Source organism: Drosophila takahashii, chromosome 2L (assembly GCF_030179915.1).
Source record: "Drosophila takahashii strain IR98-3 E-12201 chromosome 2L, DtakHiC1v2, whole genome shotgun sequence".
Taxonomy (NCBI): domain Eukaryota; kingdom Metazoa; phylum Arthropoda; class Insecta; order Diptera; family Drosophilidae; genus Drosophila; species Drosophila takahashii.
This window is the reverse complement of record NC_091678.1, coordinates 32,846,545-32,871,763: the sequence shown is the minus strand read 5'-3', so window position 1 is coordinate 32,871,763 and position 25,219 is coordinate 32,846,545. Positions and strand designations below refer to the sequence as shown.

The following is a 25,219-nucleotide window of genomic DNA, read 5'->3' as shown; positions in this document are numbered from 1 at the left end:
TAACTGTTATAAGTTTTATTTTAAAAATCACACTTTAACAGTTATTTTCTGATTTGTAAAGTAAAACTCAAAGAATAACTGTTATTTTTTGAGTTTTATAATAAAAGTTGACAAATAACAGTTATTCGTCGTGATCAAAATAAAACTCAAACTTGATTTATGGCGATTTTGTGGGTAAACAAAATTTTAAAAAAATATAGGTATAAAATATGCGCGGTTGCCTTTTTTAACAAATTTTTAGTAAGTTATTAAAAGCACGGGTATTATGTTTTTTTTAATTATTTCATTTTTTCAAAAATGTCTAGGGAATAACTGTTATTCATAAAAATCAAAAAATAACAGTTATTTTTTGAGTTTTATTATAAAAATCAAAAAATAAAAATCATTACGGATTTGTAAACTACAATGGCTAATAAAAATTGTGGTGTATTTAAAAAATTTTTAGGACCCTTCTAAGTGCGTGATTTTTTTGTATGAAAAATTTACAATAACAGTTATTTTCGTTCCCTGATAAATATATTTTTGATCAGGGTCACTAGCCGAGTCGATCTAGCCATGTCCGTCTGTATGAACGCTGAGATCTCGGAAACTACAAAAGCTAGAAGGTGGATTTCCCACACATATTCTTAGGCCTTCTACGCAGCGCAAGTTTATTTCAGCCGAGCGCCACGCCCCCTCTAACAATCGCCCATTAACGATTTTAAAATGTTTCTGGCGCCCACACCTTTAAAGATTTCCGAGAAGTATAAATGCAATTTTGTTGTGTATATATATACCTATCGAAATTTAGAAGACATTTTTCAAATCGGACCATTCATTAAAAAGTTATGCGCAATCAAAAAAATTTTAGTGAGTGACGGGTATTAGATAGTCGGGACACCAACCCGACTATAGCGTTCTCTCTTGTTTTAAATTTCTCCTTCAAGTAACGAAGCCCATTCTTTCAATAGATATCCAAGCTTTTCATACCACTGCCCTTCTACTTTGCCCTGCTGGCGCAACATAACTCCAGCTGGACTTTCCAGGCGACTCAGATGAATAAAACAGTATTGGGCGTGACCATCCAGCCGGATCATCATCCCTCTGTGGCAGTACTTGACCGTGCCTCTGCTGCGTCGCTACTTCAACTGGGAGCTGCAGCCGCTCCATAGTGTGACAGTGGGTGGTATATTCTCCGCAGGCGCCTTCTTCTCTGCGGGAGCTGTGCAGGAACGTATAAATGTGAGTAATTAAGTACTTCCTTTGATGGTTGCTTAACCCGTCTTGAAGAATTCCCGGCTCCAAACAGTGAATATTACCTGGCAAATGGCGCAGTTCCTTCTACTTATGATGGGCGAACTGCTGCTCTCGATTCCGGGTCTCCAGTTCGCCTTCACCAAAGCGCCGACCTCCATGAAGTCGGTGGTCACGGCTTCCTGGTTCCTGAACAATGCCTTCGGAAATCTCATTGTGGTTGTGGTTACCGAACTCGGGTTGCTGAGCTCCCAGATGGCCGAGTACTTCTTCTACACGGTGGTCATGCTGGTCTGCATTATCCTCTACGCCCTGCTGGCCTTCGATTACACGCTGCAGGAACGCAAGGGTGGGCTCTATGTAAGGGGAATGGACAGCGATCCCGAGGAGCGGGATGTGCCCGGCACCAGCCGCAGCGGCAGCATCTAGGAGAGGTTCTATTCTCTAGTATTTCTATTAGAGCCCTGCATGAATGGATTAAATGAATTATTTTCAATTTTTGGTTTTATATGAATGAATTAATTAGAATTTTGAGTTTAATAGAATTAAATGAATGAATGGCATGAATTCCGAAATAATTCAAGCGACAATTTCTTTTGAAGAAGAAAGGGCCAAAATTTTGTGATTAAATCTGCATGAATTTTATTTACTATGCAGTTATCATTGCTTTGATAAAAATTTTCCACTTTTTGTTCTCAAAAAAACACACAAAAAAAATCTGGCAAATTAAAAAAATGCATAAAAATTCGAAATGAGTTAGAAAAACATTATATTTATTTATTTAATTAAATAACTCGGAAATTTCATGGCATACTATGATAAAACAAAAATGGAATGATTCGCGCAGGGCTCCAATTTCCATTGCACTTGCAATTTATTGGAACACGCACACAGGCAAACACGCATTTAACTGAAAAATAAATAAAAGCGCAAGCGATCTCCATGCACATGCACACTCCGCTGGCCAGTTGGGCCACCATGGGAATATACTCGGGCAGGACGCCGCGGTAGACCTCGTATAACTCCTCGCAATTGATGCGCGCCATCAGGATCATGCGCGTGGCGGTCAATCGAAAGCCATTGGCCAGGATCTCGGCAATGATGTCGCTCAGGAGACCATCCTTGATGCTGTGCGGCTTGATGATGGCCAGCGTGGTGTTCTTAAACACACAATCCTTGATGATGCTGTGCCGTGCTTCAAAAAAGAACTTGAACTAGTAGAAGCCATACCGGATCTCCTCGCTCTCGCAAAGCTCCTCCAGACTGGGCGACAGCTTCACATTGGGCGCCTCCAGTTCGGAGCTCTTGTAGCGGGCACAGGCCTTAATGGTCTCCACCACATTATCGCCGATCAGCTCGAGGCTAATGGCTGGACCCGCCAGCAGCTCGTTCATCAGCACTCTGGGATTGGGTGGTTAGGATATGCAGCTTCTTTGAGAGATTTACTCACGAGGAGGAGACATCTGTCTTGTCCATGCCGGACAGGAATTGGGTGACCATCTTGGGGGAGAACTGCACCATCATGCCCTGGTTTATGTTGATCTTGTTGTCGATCAGGGTCTTCAGGAATTTGCCCAGGTGCTTGGTCCACATATTGTTCTTGAGCAGCACGAAGCCCCTGGAGGGGATAGGGTTTAGTAACCAGGGAGGTGTATACAAGATAGTCCCTACTTCTTGCGGCCAAATTAGTGCGCGTGGTGTCATCTGCATAGTCCACAATATCGAATTGCCGGCCAAACACATTGATTTTGGAGCCCACAAAGAAGTCGCGTTGTGTCAACTCCGGAATCTTGGTGCGCCGCAGGAAGGTGCGCTGGTCAAACTGGGTAGGAGAATTACAAGGGATTAGCCTGCTAACAAGGAGGAGCATCCAGATCTCACCATTTCCACCGCCTTGTCGGAAACATAGTAGGTGATAAGGAAGGTGCGGATGATCCCGGCCTCCGCGTGGTACCCTTCGGCCACAAAGGCCAGTCGCCGCTTGCTCAGCGGAATCCCAACGGGTTTCATTTCTGGGTTTACTTAAGGGGTTATCGGTGGTTTTTCCGTTCAACCGCTTGACAGCAAATCCTTTAATTCGAGTGAAAACTGTTTGTTTGCTTCGCATTTTTAAGTGTGCTTCTTCTTTCCCGCGTTGTCACAGTAACAGCGTTGCCAACACAAAGAAAACCGATAAAAGAGCGCGAGATTTTAAATTTTAAAAACATTTACAAACAACTGACTTTAAACTTTACTTTTTTTAGTGAAAAAATATGGGAGTTGCATGCATTAACTATTAAAGTTTATATTTATATATTAGTTTAATTACCTCTTAACCAGAAAGAATAAATAAATCCATTTTAAGAGATTCCAGAACTTTCTCCCTCTCCCACTTACTCATTTACCATTTCAAAACCCATTCTTAAGTTTTCACTTTTTTTTATTGTAATTTCCTTTATTTACAGGAAACAAAAATAATAAACTGCAATCTGATTTTGCAATAAATAGGATGTAGCTTTTCTCTGGTTGTTAAATTCTAGCGTAAAACTTATGGTTTCCCTTGTCGGCGCCAAATCATCTTGTTCCTTGTGTTGCTTCTTGTTAACATCTCTCCTCTGAATACGCATAATATTCAGCTAAATTAAATGTGGTTTTCTTTGATTGGAATAGTGTGTTATGTACGCATGCGTTTTGTGGATGTTCTTATGAGTGATTGAGTGTTCTTTTCTTTTCGTTTTTCTTTTTGTTTTTGTTTCCTTGGGTGTGTGAGGAGTGAGTGTTGTGATCGTGTGTTGACTTATGGTATAAGCGCCACGGCTAACGCTACGACTACGCCAAAATGCTAGACACCATCCGAGCGGCCGTCTAGGCAGCTGGCTTCTTCTCCTTGTCCCCCTCGCCGCCATACCGCCATGCTGCCACGCAATCGGTTCCCCCATCACCGTTCACATCCGCACTGCAGTGCAGTTAGAAGACGTTGGCCACACTCCACGATTGCCACAGGATGGAGCCATCCAGTCCGTTCAGGGCCACCACTCCGCCCTCGCAGGGCACCTCCTCGCCCTGCTGGGCGGACTGGCATCTGGACAGGGGGATGCCCTCGTAGTGGATGTTGTCGTCCACGCCATAGCCGAAGACCACGTCCCTGATCCCGTCGCCATTAACATCGGCCGATCGCAGCGGACTCTCGCTGTTCATCCGCGCCAAGCTGCGCGTCCAGCGCTTTTGGACACTGATCTGGGTGCAGGGCACGAACTCGCTGCCCAGCGAGTCTTTTAAAGACTCTTTAATTTTTGCGGTAATTTATTTCACAGAGAAGTTTTCACATGTTCACAGTTGGGTAAGAATTTCTCAACTGCGCATATGAAATTTTAGATTTTCTTCAAACTCGGGTACCTCGTAGAGTTTGGCTTAGTTGTCCATTTAGGGGCGCTATGAATTTTTGAAGTTAAGAACTTAAAAAATGTTCTAAAACTTTAAATGAGTATATCTCGAGAACGGCTTAGGAGAACAACGTGCAACTTTACACGTTTTTAAATGTGTACTGGGGGGGTTAGAAAATAATTTTCTTAAATTTTTTGTTGTCCAATAAGTATAAATTTTAAATATATGAAATTTTTTATTGCGGTTTTGAATGTCTTCTTCATCCTATAAAAGAAATTTAACTATCCAAGATTGTCCATTTCATAACCAACTTAATTTACCCGAAGAAACATTTTTGTTCCTTTTCATTATTTCCAAGATATATATTTTTTTATGCGAATTTAGAAACACCCTATATATATTTCCAATGAGTACAATTCATACATGTTTAAGCTGAAAGTTTGCACAACTCAATTACTCACTGATATTATGCACATATATTAATATCATAATTTTACCACCGTCCCTTCATATAGCTGCCATACAAATCGATGGATTTTGTTATTGTTAAGAAGGTGGGCTTTTAAAAAAATTGTTGTTTCAAGTTGTAATTTTAATTTTTCAAAACCTACCTTCTTGGGCAATCTAAAAAAAATCACAGATGATAACCAAGGCAAACTCTTCAAAGTACCCGAGTTTGAAGAAAATCTAAAATTTCATATGCGCAGTTGAGAAATTCTTACCCAGTTGTATAAATAACCGAATATTTATCGCAAAAGGAACTTTGACAAATGGAAGCGCAAAACTTTGGATAAGTTCAGACCAAGTCTATATAAACTATATTAAAAACAAGAAAGGAAGCTAACTTCGGCCAGCCGAAGCTTTTATACCCTTGCAGATAAAGTAGTGCTCACTTCCAGGGATTCCAGATTCAGCGTTTCTATTTTAATTTTGTTTATAGATAAGTAGTCAAGAATCAAAATGCCTACTTCCTACAAAGTTACAATGAATTTTCTTATATTTGTTTGAATATTCCTATGGAAGCCTTAAGATATAGTGGTCCGATCCGGCTCGCTCCGACATATGTACTACCTGCAATAGAAAGAAGACTTTCGGGAAAGTTTTATCGCTATAGCTTTAAAACTGAGAGACTAGTTCGCGTAGAAACGGACAGACGGACAGACAGACAGACGGACATGGCTAAATAGACTCGGCTATTGGTCCTGATCAAGAATATATATACTTTATGTGGTCGGAAACGTCTCCTTCACTGCGTTGCAAACATCTGACTGAAATTATAATACCCTCTACAAGGTACTATGGGAAAAAAGTCAATTTTTTTGGCATAAAATCAACTTATTTTACAAATTATTTTTAAAAATAAAATATATTTTGTGAATTTACATACCCTAATTAGCCAAGAACAGTTATCTAAGATTTTTTACTAACAACACTATAGTGTTGATAAGCGAACAAAGTCAGCTCTTCGATTGACTTTGTTGTGTGCGTAAATTAGTGAAAAATCTTTGCAAACTTTCATATATCATATAAATATGATCTGTCTTAAGACCAAAAGTAGGGTTGCCATGCAAAACTATTTCTGATAATCGATAATTATCTGATAATTACACTATGCAGCATCAAAAATTAACCTCGATAAATGCTATATTTTTGGATTCGTTACGAATTCCCAAGTTAAACTGCGTTTTCCAAAGAGTTCCCCGACGCAAGGATTCTTAGCAAAAGGACCTCAAAGTTCGAAAAATGCTGAAATTGGCCAACTTTGCGGAGCTCTCAGAGGCAAATGGATGCATGGCTTGGTTTGAAGTTAAAGTTTTTAAAAAGATACACCCTTTATCTTTTAAACCCCATACATAAATTAATTTTAGGATTTTTTTTAAGGCAGAAATAAATTCCAAAAAACATAGTCAAAAAACTGAAAAACATACAGCTGCGGTCAAAATAGTAGTAGTGTCGCCGCCTTGTGTATTTTAAAAGTTTGATGTTGTAATTTTTTCTTATCCAATTAGTCTAATAGGAAAATTATAATCAATACAATATTACCAGGAAAAGATCAATTACAACAACAAACTTTTAAATACACAGGGCGGCAACACTACTACCATTTTGACCGCAGCTGTATACTTTTATGTTTTTTGACTATGTTTTCTAGAACTTGTTTTTGCCTTAAAAAAATTTTAAAAATTTTGTAAGTGTGGGGTTTAAAAGATAAAGAGTGTATCTTTTATAAAACTTTAGCATCTAACCAAACCATGAATCCGTTTGCCTCTGAGAGCTTTAGAAAGTTGGCCAATTTCTGAATTTTTCGAACTTTGAGGTCCTTTTGCTAAGAATCCTTGCGTCGGGGAACTTTCCTAACGAATCCAAAAATATAGCATCCATCGAGGTAAATTTAAAAAGCACTAAAAATGCTGCACAGTGTTATCAGTCATAAATGTTTTTGCATCTTTAAACAAATCAAGTATCCTTAAAGTTGTTAGCAATTTAAATTCAGAACGAATATCCTGAAACAGCTGTTTACATAAACAAATCAGATTTTTGAAGTAAAACTTATTTAGGCGCGTTATGCATTTGACATTATTTATTATTTTATTATTATTATTTTCTAAATTCTGAAATATAAAAATGAAAATGTATTTCAGAAAAGAAGTAAATACAATAAAAATTAAAAATGCTATAATTTTGTTCCTATTAATTTCCCTTTAGTTTTCCGATCGTTCTTATGGGGGCTATATGATAAAGTTGTCTGATTTTTATAAAACTTTAATTCGAAATTCAGGACAGTTAACAAAATGATATTCTCAAGAGCAATAGATAATATGTCGAAAAACACCGTTGTTATCAGTTTTTCAATTATTTTTCCGATTATTCCTATGTCATGCTTTTTTATTTTTCCATTTCTAATCCTTCTTTCCTTTGCAGCTATTTAAAAATGTCACTTGACATATTTTTGGATTCTGAACTAGATGACGCATTAATGCACACCATTCACGCCATTCAAAATGTGCTTGATGATGATGCATCAATGCACACCATTCAAAATATGCTTGATGATGATGCATCAATGCACACCATTCAAAATGTGCTTGATGATGATGCATCAATGCACACCATTCAAAATGTGCTTTATGATGCTGAAACAGAAGAAATAGAAGAAACAGGTAAAAACATTAAATAAAGTACAATACCCCCAAACCTTACCAACCATGGTCAGCCGACTGATCAACTTTTACAGCCGACTGATGAGTTCGTCAGCCGACTGATCAACTTGTCAGCCGACTGATGAGTTCGTCAGCCGATTGATCAACTTGTCAGCCGACTGATGAGTTCGTCAGCCGACTGATCAACTTGTCAGCCGACTGATGAGTTCGTCAGCCGACTGATCAACTTGTCAGACGACTGATGAGATGGTCAGCCCTTTAAATGCGGTTATTCTCGAATAACAGACCGGAACGAACATTTTTACAATCTGGGCCATTTAAAAAGAAAAATTTAATTTTCGGGATTAAACGAAAGAATATAAACATATAAAAAACATAAGCATCGAAAATGTATATTATATAACTAAATAGCTTACATTGCACTATGATTGCAGCCTTGTCTATCTAGCCATGTACGTCTGTCTGTTTGTCCGTTTGTCTGATTTGTCCATTCTTTTAAATATTAGTGCGATCTAACATTGCATGTTTTAATAATTTTAATTTTTGTTCAGAAATAAGTTTGTCTACAGTATGCGGCTTAAGTCGAGTCCGCCTGTCAGATATTATTTGTCCAGCCTTGTTGAGCATCCGTTCTGACCGCACGATGTTGCAGGAACGCATAAATATTTCTTTGAGATCTCTTTCAATGGCTTCATATTTTCAGAATTTGTCTAAAGGACAATTGATTAATATTACAAGATTTTTCTTATAACTCAAAAATTCACCTTCCAATACAAAAGTGGGTAACATTCCTCGGGCTCGTTATTTCTTTCAAGATGCTGCCTCAACATGCTAATAGCATCAGCTCGCGATGATTGCCCTATGTCCATAGACTTCGATTTCATAAATGAGAACTTTGGTTTTTTCGAAGGAAGAGTCAGTTCTGGTTGGGTTACATGTTCCTGGGGCGTTTTTAAAATAATTGACAGCTTCTTCTGCATTCCCTGACAACTTAAACCCATCCTTTTTAAATCTTTAAAGCTGACTATAAAAAAATATAATTAATGACTTTTTTCTTAGACGTTGAAAAAATCATCAATGCAGAAATGAAAATAGGTTCGCTTACAAATACCAACAAAGCAATTGTTTTAAATTACCTAAGAAAAAGTAATGTTAAGAACCCCGTTAAAAATGGAATTGTTCACCTTTTTGGTAATTTTCATCATTTCAAAGAAGAACATTTCGACATAAGCTTCGATGAAAACCATATATCAGTAAATAGAAGGAATTTCAAAATTTTAACATTTAGAGCACATGCCCACTCGAGAAAACTCGTTAAATCCCTATCATTGAGGGTTAACGAATTCTCGAAAAGTGATCATATACGTGCCATCAATATAGCCGAAGAAATACTTTACATATATGAAGCGTTAGACACATACAAGATTCGAAATAATGTGCTAGCTTTTAACTGTGACAATAATAAGATTAATGAAATAGCAGTGAAACATGTACTGCAACACCAGATTGTCTATGACATTCCGCATGTCATTGATACTTTGAAAAGACAATACAGTATTAGAAATGATAAAATTATCATTAATTTCATGAACGCCGCACTAATATGCATTAACATCGATGACGAATTTAAAAAAGCAGTACAGAACTTATACAAGAGAACGTTAACGCAAATACGAGATATGTACACCATTTAAAAAAAAACAATTTAAATATTGATTTTACTCACATCAATACAATCTCGTAGGAAGTAATTATGAGAAATTGGAAGAAAATTCTATGCCCAAAATTGACTAAGATTTCTTTAAAATACAATCGGTTCGAAAACAATAAAGATATGTTAGAACTTATAGTCAAGACATTCGCGTTGCAAATAGCGGATGAAGAGGGAGTAAGTATTACTTAAATCTTTTCTGTAAGCAATTTAATTAAAATTGTTTCTTTTCGTTTCAGGAACTATTTTTTTTTTTTTTTTTTGGTGGACTACAAGCAGGTCAACGTGGACCTGGAGCGGCAGAGGCCTTTGAGTCACCTGAACATCTTCAAGCAGCTATGGCAGTTGAGGAGGCAGTCGCAAACCCTTCAGCGCGGTCAGACCGAAGTGAAGGACGCAGTGCTGGCCGTTAAACGGTGACAAATAGAGCGATGGGAAATGGCCTCGATAATAACAATATATTTCCGCAGCTATCTCGAACGTGACTCGACCTATTTGACCCTTCTGAACATTTACGACGGCGTGGAGACCATTAATCTGCAGCAGAGCTTCCCCGGTTTGCCTTCTCAGCTCACAGTTGTGCTGGTCACAGAGCGATCTCAAGTCAAAGTGGGGTAGGTCATAAAGTTCATTTGAAATATAAGCCAGCTTTATAATGTTTGAATATACCCTGCAGGAAACGGAATCAGTTTTGGACTATTAAAATACTAGTTGGGTCAAGAAGGTTAACTAGTTCAAGTTATGTCCATTTCCTTGTAACGAAGTGGTCCATTTTTCATATGCTTGTCGTCGGAAACAACTAGTCTCTTTTGCCTCTAGTTTTGCACTAGTGACTGTTAACCAATTTACGGTTACAGCTGTTAAACTACACTCAAAAAAATATTTTCACGAAAAAACTAAACCATCAAGTGATGGAATTTCACTAGTACTTGACGATGCCTAACTTGACGCTCTCCTAATTTAGTATCCAATCAATAGGCGCGGTCCATAGAGAATTTCTGATAATTATTATGTAATCAAATACAGTAAATGATAATTAAATGGAATTAAAACAAACTTACTTTTTTTGAGGCAAGTCGCCCTCTCTAGGACTTGAACCCGGGACCTTTGGATTTGTAGACACACTAACTGATTGAGCCATACACGCATCACATTTTGTAATGCCCTAACAAGGTTTATGAATTTTAGTGTGACATAATTCAAAAACAGTGATTTTTCACATATATATTGCTTCGGACAGATTAAACAAAGTTTAAAATTAAACTAAAGCATCACCTAGCAAACAAAAAACAAAAAAAAATGCACAGAGACTGGGGATTGAACCGAGGACCTCGAGTGTTTGATTTGTTTATTGTTAAATTTCCCAAGACATTTACCCTCTAGGCTATATTTTTGGATCATATGTGTTTCATTTGCAACTAGTTAAATTCCAGTTGCCTTTTAACTAGTCCCTAACATGTATTTTTTCTACCAGTTAAATATTTTTAAGGTTTTTTTTGTCAGAAAGGTACTAGTCCGAGACAAGTTTATTTTTTACTAGTTTTGTATTAATCATTTTTTCGACTAGCACAAATTTTCTAGACCCTGTGTAGTCCAAATGCATTCAGACAAATTCCGGTTGCTTTATTTTAGTTGTATTACTAGTTGTTTTTCAGACTAGTTCGCATTTTTCCTGCAGGGTATTTATCACTCCTAGTGATCTCGTCAACTCCAGCCCAAGGACTCGCTGATCCTGCAGTCCAGCTCCTCCTACTACAGTTATGCCACCAATGGCGAGACTCGTTTTCTGCCCATTCTGGGCTTTTATCTCTGGCTGGCTCATGTGGCGCTCTATCTGAGCAATCGATGAGTTCCCACCCCCTGGATTCCAGCTGCTAGATAATAACTAAATACTCCCAATAAACGCAGTCGAAGCACTTGAGCACTTATCGGTGGAAAAATCTCTGGAAGCCCGTTCAGTCAGTCAGTCATGGCGTGTTTGCATCAGTTAATCATAGCGATACTCCTCCTAGGTCTACACTGCGCCCTTGCACTATGGGAAAAAATTCTATTTTTTTGGCATAAACTCTAGTTTTAGAGATACAATTTAGAACATTTTTATATATACTATTAAGATAAAGCTGGTATTTCGGTTTTTGTTGCTTTTTGAATCGGACCATTGCTTTCATCCACCGCCCACGCCGCATATTCAAATTAATTGGCAGGGATTTTAAAAAATTTGTATTTGTATTGGTAAGACGGTAAAATAATTTCGGATTATGATAATTTTTAAAATTTGTCAAAAAAAAAAATTGCTGACATGTACAAGAAAAGTGATGCCAATTTTAGCTTTAACGGGGGTCCAGCTTCTTTATATTTAAGCCCTTTGCAGCCAGGCTTTTCACTTGACTTGTCCCTTTCCATAAATTCAATTTTAAAGATTAATAAAAGCCACATAGATTGCTTTTTTATTAAAAAATTTTTTTTTATGATTTTAAATTGCTGGATTTAAGTCACTTTTTTGAAGAAACGTGCAAAAAGTTTCAAAAATTATTAGTTTTGCGATATTAAGGATACATTTGGTAATAACTTTGCGTTTTTACCTTTTTGCAACTTTGTGCCATTTATAAATTGTACACCACGGAACACAAACAAACTTGTTAGTTTTAATAAAAAGATACACATTTAAAACAGTTCACAGTTGAACAACAAGCCATAATAATCAAAACATGTAATCTAAGATACATTTATAAATACCTTTGCTACGATTGGACATGATCAGAAATAATAAACCATTTTGTTGCTCCACAAAATAAGCACTGAAAGTTTGCAAAGATTTTTCACTAATTTACGCACACAACAAAGTCAATCGAAGAGCTGACTTTGTTCGCTTATCAACACTATAGTGTTGTTAGTAAAAAATCTTAGATAACTGTTCTTGGCTAATTAGGGTATGTAAATTCACAAAATATATTTAATTTTTAAAAATAATTTATAAAATAAGTTGATTTTATGCCAAAAAAATTGACTCTTTTCCCATAGTGCCTTGGGAGAGCGGCAGCAGTCGATATGGATCTCGACTTGGAGAGGGTCACCACCACCACGGACACCACTCGGGATTGGTGGCAAATCGCCCAGTTCTATCAGATCTATCCGCGCTCCTTAAAAGACTCGAACGGCGATGGCTTCGGCGACCTGCAGGGCATCATCTCCAAGCTGGAGTACTGAAGGAGATCGGAGTGACGGCCACTTACAGCTTATATTTCGGCCATTTACAGCTCGCCCATGGCGGACTTTGGCTACGACATCCAGCCGGAGTACGGAACCCTCGCGGACTTCGATGAGCTGATTGTGGAGGCCAACAAGCGGAACATCAAGATCATCCTGGACTTTGTGCCCAATCACTCGAGCGACGAGAACGTTTGGTTCCAAAAGTCGGTAAAAAGGGAGAAGGGCTACGAGGACTACTACATGTGGCACGATGGCTATGTGAATGCCACCACAGGGAAGAGGGAGCCACCCTCCAACTGGCTGCAGGCCTTCCGCGGCAGCGCCTGGGAGTGGAACGCAGAGCGCCAGCAGTACTACCTCCACCAGTTCGCCGTCAAGCAGCCGGATCTAAACTACCGCAATCCCGCGGTGGTGGCCCAAATGAAGCGGGTGCTCACCTACTGGTTGGATCGCGGAGTGTCTGCCTTCCGCATAGACGCGGTGCCCTGGTGCTTCGAGGTTCTGCCCGACGAGCCTCTGAGTGGCTACACCGACGATCCGGATGATTCCTCTTACCTGAAACACATCTACACCCAGGATCTGCGGGAGACCGTGGAGATGGTGTTCCAGTGGCGAGGCAATTATCACCACTGAATGCTGCATCTCCAGCGATGTAAGGGAAACGCCGGAGGAGCCGGAAACCCAGGAACCGGAGCCACCTGAAACGGAAGCCCAACCCAGTGCCCCAAGTGCCCCGCCCGCGACGACCTCTCACATCGTCCAGTATCCCAATCTGCACCCTATGCAGTTGTCCAATGCCAAAGTGGAGTCCGCCAAGATTGTGTACCGCCAGGCGGAGTCACCCACCGGTTTCGCCCTGGCCAGGAGTCACATAAAGCCACTGAGCACCGAGCAACTCCCGCAAATCTACGATTGCCCCGATCTGGAGTTGGCCAAGCAATTTGAGCTCGAGTTCCTCATGAACTCTCTGCTGGAGTCCAGCGAATCGGATTCTCTATATGCTGCCGTAATGGAATACTACGAACTGCAGGGCAAGATTACCTCCAATATGCACGATGTGCAGAAACTGCGCAAGGGCTGCACGGACTCCCAAAAGCAAATCTGGGTGCGTCAGCCAGTTACGCGTACCTTCAGTGGAACCTGCGGAGATGGCAACGCAGTCCAGGAGAGCATCACCTACGAGTAAGTAATACTCTGCATTTGCACTTTAGAGTCTTACCTTTTTTCCCGCAGTCAAATCAAGGTGGATCCTATTAAACTAGAACTGGCCCAGACGGCTTTGACTGGCCTTTACGACCTGGTTTGTCACACTTACACCAACAACCTGATTACAGCCAATATAACCAAAGTGAAGGTGAACGAAATCATCAACGATCTGCTGGCCTATCCAAATGCAGATGGACAGTCGGCGATTATATTGCATCACTCACAGACTGGCAGTGTTGGGACATACCTAGATACTTTTACCTAGGTATGTACCTAGGTACAATTTAGTGGTACCTTTTACCTTACCTAGGTATAAAAATAATTGAGTACCTTTTACCTTACCTAGGTACAGATTTTTATATACCTTTGAAATTATGAAGGTACTTACATAGGTATTAAACATTGCTCTGATTTAAAATAGCCAAATCTGACTGCGACACTGTAGTACCGTTTCATTGTATCGTTTCGTTTCGAAATTGTAATAGTCGGAACGCAGCATTAAAAGTCATTGGAATTCAGCCGTTCTATGGTTTGTTTTGTGAAGTTAAAACTAATCGCAGTTTTATTTTATATCATTTTGTGCACGTATGTATGTTCCCATCACTACATCAATTTATTTATGAAACCAAAGTGTATTTGGCGCGCAAAAATGCCGTATGTACGTAAACAAACGGCATATACATATACATAGTCAATGTTTCTACATACGGAATTTTTGCGCGCCAAATATGTACATGAGGGTTTAATAAATACATTAATGAAGTGCATACAATTATTCATGCCGCGTGTTTTAAAAATATATGCACAAAATTAAAACATTTAAATTTAAATGAAATGAAAAGATATTGTTTAATTAAGACGACTAAAAACTGAAAACTAGTCGTATTTTAAGTTTAAATGATTACATTGAACAAAACAAAAAAATTATAAAAAATAAAAAAAAACAATATATTTACCTTATACCTTTACCTAGGTACTGGGAAATTGAAGTACATTTACCTTACCTAGGTATTTATTTTTGCCCAATACCTTTTACCTTACCTAGGTAAGGAAAAACACAGTACCTTTCCCAACACTGCAGACTGGGCAGGCTCTGGAGTGCGTTTCCCAACTAAGGCGAGCCATTTCCACACTCTTCAGCTTCGTTCGACGGCCAAGTCCCAATGTGGTAATGAAAAATGCCTCAATCCTTTTTAACACATTCATCTGATTATGTATTCTTCAAGCAGAACTTCGTCAAGGGCCTCAAGGAATGGCTGCGCAAGCTGATTGCCTTGCAAGTTTTGCTGGCCACCAAGGAGGTTCACTGGTTCTTGCTGTTCAATATCCTGCGCTGTCCCAATGGCGTTGGCTCCTGGGCCGCCCAATTCCTGCAGTTGCCTGGAACGCGAACAGTGGCTAAGGGTTCCCAAGAAAACGAGCTGCCCCTAGACCTTAACTCCCCGAGCTAAATCACTGTATGGCCGTGCTGCAGATTCTGCTGATGTCGGTGAAAAAGCGAAACGAGTATCTCAAAAGACAGGCCCAAGCACACCGGGAACTTTCCAACGATTTGGTGAGGAATGCGGAGGCTGCCTTTCAGCGGAAGACTTCTGGCAAAAGTTCGATCTGGCCAATGCAGATGTGGCGCCCGAGGATATGTACTACCTGCTGCAGCCCTTATTTGAGATGGCCAACGATCGGAACATCTTCCACATTGAATACATATACCAGTCCACGAGGGAAATTTGCTATAAAACGGCGCGTGACATGCTGGCCAACTTGATGGAAGAGGATCTCTTGGGCTGTCTGCTGGTTCACCTGAATATGCGATACGGCGAAGTCGATCAGGCGGCGTACCTTTTCAAGGCTCTGCCACTGGAGAACTGGCACCCCAGCATGGACAGCTTCGAGGTGCTTTCAAATTGGCTTCTTCACTTCGACTACCAATCCTCGGAGAGTCATTTGGCGCGCCTGATCATCAGTCACCTAAACTGGGGATTGGATTGCGAGGGACGTCTCTTTCTGCCCCACAACATTCATGTAAGAATGGCCCACTTGGTGAATGAGGCGTTGAACAAGTATGCTCCCAAGGTCATCGGAGCCTCCGGCATCTCCGAGATCAGGGAGTAGAGTCCGTGAAGCGCACGCTGCCAGCAGTTTACACCAGAATCAAAGCGTTTTTAAATTGGATTAAGGACAGGATGAGGGCCTAACATGTTGTAAAGATTAAATTTAAATTGGATTAGTTTTATTTGTCAAAAGAACTCGTAAAAGATACACAAATACACGCAGGTAAATACTGTTACGATTACAAGAAACCCCAGAACACGCAAATGACGATAAATTACAATAGTGACTGTAGTGACAGAGACATCGAGAGAAAGAGTTAGGCCGCCGGATGGCGTGCGGAATGTTTCGGCGTCGGTGGCCAAAAGGACCCGGTCGTCCGCTGCGAAATCCTCCACCGCCGCCAGCGATTGACGATTAGCGTTTAGTGGTTGTTGGCATAGAAGCCATGACCCGAGTTCCCCATGAACTCCGTCCAGCGCTGCGACTCCAGGGGATCCAGCTCCGAGCAGACCTCCCCTGGTCTCAGGGAGCGGCAGGTGCACTCGATCCCGATGCGGGCCACCACCAGCTGCGACTCGAACTTGGGCAGGGCCGGCTCCGCGTTCACCAGACGCTCGCTGAGGCACTGCTTCAGCGCAGCACGCGCAGGTTGTCGATGGTGTAGCCTGTGAATAGTCAGGAATATTTTACATAACTTCACTACCCAACCCTTGCCCCACTCACTCTTGTAGGCGCTGATCTTCTCCTCCACGCAGCTGAGATCCTACGGCGAGAAGAGCGGCGGATAGGCCTCCGATTCGCGGATGTTCAGGACGAAGGCAAAGTCCAGCGAGGAACTGGCATTGCCGAGTGCCTTTAGCAAAGCGCCGGTGGATGAGATGGAAGCCAGGTACCAAACGGCTCCGGAGGAATCCTCTGGATCCTCGCCAGCTGCAGTCGTGGTTCCGGCAGCAATCTCGCGTCTCTTGCGACGCCTCCTCTGCTTCTTGTTGCCCTCCTGGGCGTCCACGGCCTGTTCCCGCGCCTCGTTGTCAAGCTCCAGATCCCAAAGGCTGAGCGGGGACTGGTTGGACATTGGCTGCCCGGTGGTGCTGGGCGTGGCTATGGTGCTGGATGTGGCGGTGGTGGCCTCGCTGCGCACATCACGACTGCCGGGACTGGGGTACTTGGACCGCAGGTGGATGGGGCGCTCACGGTCGCTCAGCTCCAGCAGCGGAGGCTTTTCGTCGTTGTACACCAGCTCGTACTCCTCCGGCCGACGCAGTTGATTCGCAGCATCCGCCGGCAGCTGCAGTCCTTCGTAGTCCTTCTGCAAAAAGGAATAGGGGTAATCTCTACTACTATATAAAATAAGCATATTTAAAATGGGAAGTTGAATCGCCAGCAATGACGGTATGACATAGAAATCTAAAACGTAAACCGAAATTCGGTAAAAAATCAAAAATGAGAACTAATTGGTTTAAAAAAAAAAAAATTTTTTTCTTTAAGGTTAATATTTTTGAAAATTTTTGTTAAATTTCTAATTTAGCTTGTGCGCCAAAGACGGTATGACATAGAAATCTAGAACAAAACCGAATTAAGTTAAAAAATCAAAGATGAGAACTAATTGATTTAAAAATAAATGTTAAATTTTTTAAAAATTTCTAATTTAGCTTGTACTTACAAACTCCTTGGGGTAACCTCCTCCTCCACTCATTCCGAAGCTGGGCAGCTCGTTCTCTGCTCCCTGAGGCAACAGCTCCTGCCGTTCCGGCGGCCACCTGGCGCAGCAATTGCTCCCGATTGCCGGCCAACAGTTTCTTGAGCAGCTTGGGATGCTTCAGCGGGGATTTCTTGCCAGCCGCCGCCGGTCGTTGTGTGCGATTCAGCTGAACCTCCAGATCAACGGTGCTGAACAGAACAGCACCAGGTGGCTCGATGTGCCGGGCAATCCCGTAGAGCTTCAGCACCGTGGACTCGTTGTACCGCAGACGACAGGTGACGGCCCTGGCCTGGAGTATGATACCGCTGTCGGGCACAAATTCGTAGGCATCCCGGGCATCCGGACGATTGCGGCACTGCAGCTGCCAGTGCAGGAAGAAGTCGCCGCCGAAGCTCTGGGAAATGGAGACGCCACCGAGCAGGCTATTGGCACCACCTGCATCCGTCATCATGGCATTGAGCAGCGGTTGTCCCGTTTTGCCACTCAGGATGGTGGTCTGCGAGTAGTAGAAGACGGGAAATCCAGGACCCGTGTTGTACTTGACCATGAAATCGGTGACATTGTCGTGATCGAAGAGCCCCGGTACAATGGCACTGACGCACTCGCTGGCCGGGAAGGTGTAGTTCCACATCATCGTGTAGTTGGCTCCGTCGAAGGCCAAAACACTGCGATTGAAGGCGGCCACCACCACGTCCGAGATTCCATCGCCATTGAGGTCGGTCAGCACGGCGGGCACCATGAGTCCCGATCACGGTTGGCGATGGAGCGGCGTAAAGTGCTTCTCACTGGTGTGCGCCATCAGGGAGTACAGTCGCAGGGAGTAAATGCCACCTGGGGTGTTCTGACCCCCGGTGACGATCAGCAGCACCTCCGTTCCATCCGCCTGCGTGAGCATCTGAATGGGCACAAACATCTCCTCGCGATACGGCGTCGGAATGCTCCGGATTACCTTGCCCGTCTTGCCGGAGATCAGCTTTATGTGCCCCGCCTTCCTCGCGCTTCTCCAGATGGGCGGCTTTTATCTCCGGCACCCCATCTCCGTCCAGGTCGCGCAGCACATTGATCGTGTACAGATCCATGACGATCGGTGAGTTCGTCTCCACCTCTATTTCGCGGAAGCGCCAGATTACGGAGCCAGTGCGGCCATTTATGGCGTAGATCATCTGTTGGGGAAGTAAGAATAAAAATATTTAAATAATCATAAAGAATATTTTAGTAATTTAAACAAAATCTTCAAATATTTCCTTCCTTTGAAGTACACTGATAAAAAATGGAGTAGGAAAAAAGGGTAGCTTTATATTAAATTCAAAATTGAATTTGAAATATTGAAGTCGATTTCTTGATATACAAATTAAAATAAAACAAATTAAAATGATATACAAATAAAAAAAATAATACCCTCTGCAAGGGTATAAAAATCGGAGCTTAATTGGAAACATTTTTTTTTAAATAAAAGGTAAGAGTTAAAAAAAATTTAAAAAAAAAACCGATCCTTATATTTCAATCCTCTATAAAAAAAAAGTTTCGATGGATTCTGAGATTTGACCCAAATGGGGCTGTCAAGTTTCACGTGGAATTACTCTATATCTAAGGCTCCCATAGGAATAATAAAATATATATAAGAAAGTTCATTGTAACTTTTTAGGAAGTAGGCGTTTTGATTTTTGACAACTTAAGAACTAGCTTCCTTTCTTCTTAATTATATCATTTCATAAGTTATCTTTTTATAATAAAATAAAACATTGACTTTATAGCGGCGGCCTTGTGTTTGTATGAACAATCACAAGAGCCCTCAGAGTGACGTTTTTTTTCGTGAATAGTCAGCAATTTTTTGACGTGTGCACCTTGTACGGGTGGTAAATTCGATACTCTCCGCTAACAAACTTTGTTGGTAAATTACAATTAAATTCCTATGTATCCCCAATAATAATATTACTCATAAATGGCACTAGCCAATACTTTGTTTGATAAATTTATAATGTGAAAACGAACTTAAAACCAGGAAGTGTTAAGTTTTGTAACGCCCTAAATTGGAGGGCGTACAAACTTCATTTAATTAATCGTTATTTAGCATTATAATTAGCTTTAAGTTCGGACACGAAGTCCCCATGTCATTCATTGGAGTAATAATATTTAAGAAGAAACTAATTAAGCTAGTGTTTAAATTTGAAGCCGAGACACGCACCACGGGCAGAACCCCCTTAACCCGCTATCGCACTCGTGGGGTGGGCGGATATTGTGGATTTCCTTTTATTGGAACGAAAGGAATCCTTTACCTTTCCTCGCCTCCCCGCTTGTCACTTGAACTGTCAATTACATTTGTGAACCGCTCATCCTCGAGCTTCCCCACATCAAACTCATTTTCCTGTGCATGCATGCGAAATTTTCCTTCGATTCTCTTTATTTCGGTTTCATCTTTTTCGGATCGGGTTTTTCCGCTCATATTGTTCTTATGTATATTCCTCAGTAGCGGCATTTGATTAACATTTAAATTTGCCTTCGGCGTATGTGCAACTGACAGTTGAGTTTGGCCTGTACTGCGGTACATTTTCTTCACGTTTCCATTTCGATTTCCCTGGGCTCGAGTGCAAAGTGTGTTCAGAGAACACGACGCGAGCTGAAGTGCGATTTCTAGGAATCGGAATCGGTCTCTTTCGTTTCGACCTTTCGCCGCGAGTGGACATGTGCTCGAGGATCTCTCCGACACACCAGTACCGAGACATCGAGACAGCTTTGCAAGCCAAGAACCTACGCCAGACGCCGTAACCCCTCATTCTCAGCGCCCCGCATCTCCACTAAATCGTACCAGAGTTACACGTAAGCAAGAGCATTTATTGTGAGGGCAGCAGCCAGGAAACTACTTTCAATAACTATCAAATACAGCACGGAAATCGAACAACTAAAACCCCGCGTGTTATTTCTTTACTAGTACACTTCCCCTCTTCTAACCCCACCCGTTCTCGATCCCGATCTACGGCGCGTGTTTGGTTTCGCATCCACACGACGTATTTCGGCTGAGAGCTCCCTCCTTAGAATCCTCGTAGACTTCGAGCCTAGTCGGAGTATAGAACCCCCCTTAATCTCCGAGAATATCCGGAGCGTAGAGCCCTAGTAGACTCCGAGAATATCCGGAGCGTAGAACCCTAGTAGACTCCGAGAATATCCGGAGCGCTGAACCCTAGTAGACTCCGAGAATATCCGGAGAGTAGAAACCTGTAGACACCGAGTGTATCCGGAGTGTAGAAACCCGTAGACTCCGAATATATCCGGAGTGGACGACCCCCGTAGACCCCAAGCTCACCAGGAGCAGATCAACGCCGCCGTTCACGCCCGGCGGAGTTCCCCTCCCCGTAGCCACGCAGCCAACTGCAATTGGAACTATCCAAGTTCACCACCAAGCGGCGCGATCGTCCTTTTCTAGTATCTCGCTCCGCCACCAGAGTGCACCACTGACGGGTCCCATCCAAGTTCCCCACCAAGCAGTGCGATCACCCACTGAGTACCTCTTTCTATCACCAGGGGGCGCCTCAAACGGGATCCTCCCTGGATTTCACCCCAAGCAGTGTGGTCGGCCCTATTCCAACCGCAGGCCGCTAGGCGGCGCGCTAATAGATGCCTTGTCGTCAACCTCGTGTTCAGATCGGTCTGACTAACGCACAGAGGTATACTCGGCGATTAGAGTCCGTGCGGAAACAGCCCCTTACGATTGACTACCCCGTCGCGGAACACTCGTATATCCGGGCGCCTTACAGCCTTCCCATACAAATTCCTACTACAGGTCTCACCCTTCTATATAAATTTCTTGTATAGGTTCCTTGGCCCCGACTGAGATTCTATCCCGGCCAGAGAACTGCGTTACAGTTTTTAGAAGGGGGTTGCTAAGGCAATAAGTGAAGTAGGTAAAGATAAATGACATAACTTCTGACGGACAACCTTGACAATAGGGGATCGTATTGAGCGGCCCGCGACGATTCAATTGGAATTTGTGAAGCGGAGGGCATGTGGCCGAAACATTGCACGATCGTGTTACGATCAAGCGAAAGCTAAGCTTGTGGTGCAATGTAGTCTGATGACCGACGGACTTTAAGACTTTTATTATTTTTCAGGCATCTTTAATATTTATTCTCGTTATGTTGGAGAGGAGAAAGACTTACCAAGAACCCACCCCATCCGGCGAGCTTAGGCCGGCAAAATTGGTGCCTGAACATCGAATGTCTTTCCCTCGGCCCAAGTCCTTTTCAGGACTAGGGCATTAATATGGCCACGTAACATATTCTTATGAAAAACCAATTTTAAAAACAAAATGTTTAGTGTGGGGAAATTGCGTAATGGAGATTATGTACGCATCAGTAAATATAAACATGTGTTTGAAAAGGATTATACACCGAATTGGAATACAGAAATTTTTAAAATAATAAGTGTGAGAAACACATACCCTACCACCTACTTGTTGGTAGACTTCAAAGGTAATCCAATACAAGGTGGTTTCTACAAAGGAGAACTAAAAAAAAAAACTCGTTTCCCAGACAAATATTTAGTGGAAACAAGAGAGAACTCTATAGTCGGGTGCCCCGACTATCAGATACCCGTTACTCAGCTAAAGGGAGTCCGAGGGAGATGGAGATATTAAACTTTTATCGAGCATAACTTTTTAACGAATGTTTGTGGGCGATTGTGGCAGTTAGAGGTGGCGTAGCTCTCGGCTGAAATAAACTTGCGCTGTGTAGGAAGCCCAAGAATATGTGTGGGGTATCCCAACTTTCTAGCTTTTGTAGCTTTCAAAATCTCAGCGTTCATACGGACGGACGGACAGACAGACAGACATGGCTATATCGACTCGGCTAGTGAACCTGATCAAGAATATATATACTTTATAGGGTCGGAAACGCTTTCTTCTCCCTTTTAAATCGGTTAGCACTTTCGGCAGTGAAAGCAGCCGGTGATCGGGCAGCGGGTCTTAAGGTCTCCAGCGAGTCGCAGACTACAACGGAGATACTGAAGCCTTTCGTCCTGGCATCATTTGTTAGTGAAGTATATTTTCCAGTAGGATCGTCCTCATCGCATGCATCGCATGAAACATTTCCGACCTTTGGAGTAATATAAATATTCATATTTCGGAATTTGGATGTTTTATTAAATTAAAGATTTGTCATAAGCGTATAGTATTAAAATTAAGCAAGATCTGTATGTTAAATATGATTCTTGTTATGGTTCACGAAAAACAGGTATAAAAAAGTACATATAATTATAAAATATAAAATGTAAGCCCCGAAGGATACGTTATCAGTCAAAAAGGGGATACCTTAAATACATATGTATATTTTCTTAAATAATTATTTTTTCGATAAAATAAATTTTCCACTTCGATTTAGGAAAGTATCTTTTGTTAATGCACAGGATTGTGTCTATTTATCAGTAAAGTTATTACTTTGTGTGATTACACTAGTTTACAAAATAATATTCTTGGAGTGCTTCACAGCAATTGACTTAAAATTCTGTTAGTGTTAGAGCCTTAAATCACGAAAATACAACTAATTTTTTTTTTTGGTGGCACAGTTTTTTTTTTTGAATATTTTTTAAAGTTTAAAATGCTAATTTTCGGACTTGTTTCGAATTTTTTCCTATATCACGACTCATATCCACCCAATTGGGACAGTTTTCGTTTCATTTTAAAGTCAATAGATCAGAGCCTAACTTTGCTATACAGATCAATATGATTGGTATTTTAAAGTATTTTTAAAGTTCGGATTTTTCTACTTTTTTCGGTAGACAAAGTCCAAATTTAAGTTTTATCATAGGCGGCGACATGATAACAAAAATGAGTGGTGATGGCAGCCGGGGCAAAAATATACAGCCGACTTATAGTCTATTTACATTGGGGTGGAGTTATGGAGTTTGGGGTTATTGACATAACCCTGTTTTTTACATAGGCTGTGTATAGACAACTAGATGTGGGCAAAATTGAGGTACTTTTAGGGTCTTTGGTATTTCTGAGTATTTTTTATATTTTTTGGTATATTTTGTATTTATTTCCTATCGGTGAAGGTCCATCCCTAGTCAAATAAAGAACACAAACAACAAACAGTAGATGTCATTACTCGATATTTGGAGTTAACCCAGTGGAAACACTTTTTTGGAGTAATCGGGTTATTGGCTCCCTCGATAGGTTACCCCACATAGTGTAACTAGACTATTACAGTCGACCCAAAAACACATTTTTCATCTTTGTCGAGCTGCTCCGCTGCCACTACTTATGCAATCATAATGATCTGTATGGCAAAGTTAAGCTCTGATCTATTGACTTTAAAATGAAACGAAAACTGGCCCAATTGGGTGGATATGAATCGTGATATAGGAAGAAATTCGAAAAAAGTCCTAAACTTAACATTTTAAACTTTAAAAAATCATTAAAAAAAAACTGTGCCATCGAAAAAAATTAGTGGTATTTTCGTGATCTATGGCTCCAACACTAACAGAATTTGCAATCAATTGCTGTGGAGCATTTTGGCTGTAAACTAGTGTTACTAGTCAAACTTCTGCATAGTTTGCGAATTTGATGTGCTTTTTTAAATTGAATATATGTAACCACTAGAATTATATGTTCAATATTTATATTACGCTCTCATATTAATGACCATAACCAGATTGAGGGTTTAAAAAAATTACGAGCCTAAAAATGATTTACATCTGATGATATTATAAATTATTTGTAAAGCTTTAAAGATATAAACTACTAATTTTTTATCATTTTAAAATTACAGTATTTTATATTTGTGTTATATTGATTGCATCACTTATAGATTCCCTTCGTAACAGCTGCTTTGTATCATTTTCTATTTCAATCGGAGATATTCCAGCACTACGGTCGTTTAAATAAGTAGTGTCCTCCTCCACAATTTTTTCCAGAATAGCATCGGATCCGCTTAGTCCTAGAAACATTTTTAATTACACCAATCACTGAGCTAGTGCAATATTATTTACCATTACGTCCAAGTGTCGGTCCATTACATAGAGTTTCTGAAGTGCCGCAATTTACGACAGCTACATCTGTGGAAGAGTTGTTACGTCCGCTCTTTTGTAAGGCAACAGCTTTTCGAGCATGACGGGTGGTCAGTACACCAGTTTCAACATCTCGCTCAAGTCGGTGCCCTGAATACCATTAATGTGGAAGAATCCGCATTTACATACATATATAAAGACATATTACCAGAACGAGATCGAGTAAGCTGACGCTGCACGTAGTCCTCAAGGTCCTCCTCTTCTTTCCGACTTATGAGACAATTTAAGATTAGTAGAAATAATCCCAATCCGAGGGAAAATAAACCGGTGCAAGTCACTTCATTCCACCAGGCAGAGCTTGAACCTAATTAATCGATTAGCTGAAGCAAATTAAACATAGAATAACTACATACTAAATACATTCCAAGACATAGTTTCATCTGGAATAATACCAGCTCCGCAAAGAAAAACTCCAAACACAACGAACACAATACCAATATGCAACATTCCAATACTAGTAACTACCTATTTATAAAAAAAAATTATTTAATTTATGTATTTTTTATATTTTAAAACATATAC

General features: G+C 41.0%; 1 protein-coding gene and 4 pseudogenes across 5 annotated transcripts in view; 2 read left to right on the top strand and 3 right to left on the bottom strand.

Annotated features, from left to right (window-relative positions):
- The window catches only part of LOC108054738 (peptide transporter family 1-like), a 28,922-nt pseudogene extending 27,204 nt beyond the window's left edge, over positions 1 to 1,718 (top strand).
- Positions 1,719 to 2,036: 318 nt separating this feature from the next.
- Positions 2,037 to 3,273, bottom strand: LOC108054739 (nucleoside diphosphate kinase homolog 7-like; annotated as a pseudogene).
- A 9,243-nt stretch (positions 3,274 to 12,516) lies between these two features.
- Positions 12,517 to 15,996, top strand: LOC108054741 (ectopic P granules protein 5 homolog; annotated as a pseudogene).
- A 107-nt stretch (positions 15,997 to 16,103) lies between these two features.
- Positions 16,104 to 20,081, bottom strand: LOC108054742 (uncharacterized; annotated as a pseudogene).
- LOC108070170 (uncharacterized) overlaps positions 18,722 to 25,219 on the bottom strand; it is a 123,886-nt gene continuing 117,388 nt past the window's right edge. For 3 of the 5 annotated variants that reach the window (XM_044393676.2, XM_044393678.2, XM_070216403.1), the window contains exons 4-7: positions 25,051 to 25,162; positions 24,846 to 25,001; positions 24,620 to 24,787; positions 22,092 to 24,567 (exon numbers count right to left, since the gene is read on the bottom strand). In XM_044393676.2, the coding sequence (XP_044249611.1) occupies positions 24,404 to 24,567; positions 24,620 to 24,787; positions 24,846 to 25,001; positions 25,051 to 25,162 (600 nt within the window). In that variant the 3' untranslated portion in view covers positions 22,092 to 24,403. Of the gene's footprint in view, positions 18,802 to 21,306; positions 24,568 to 24,619; positions 24,788 to 24,845; positions 25,002 to 25,050; positions 25,163 to 25,219 lie in introns of those variants that run through there. The other 2 variants (XM_044393677.2, XM_044393679.2) reach the window with 2 other exon arrangements.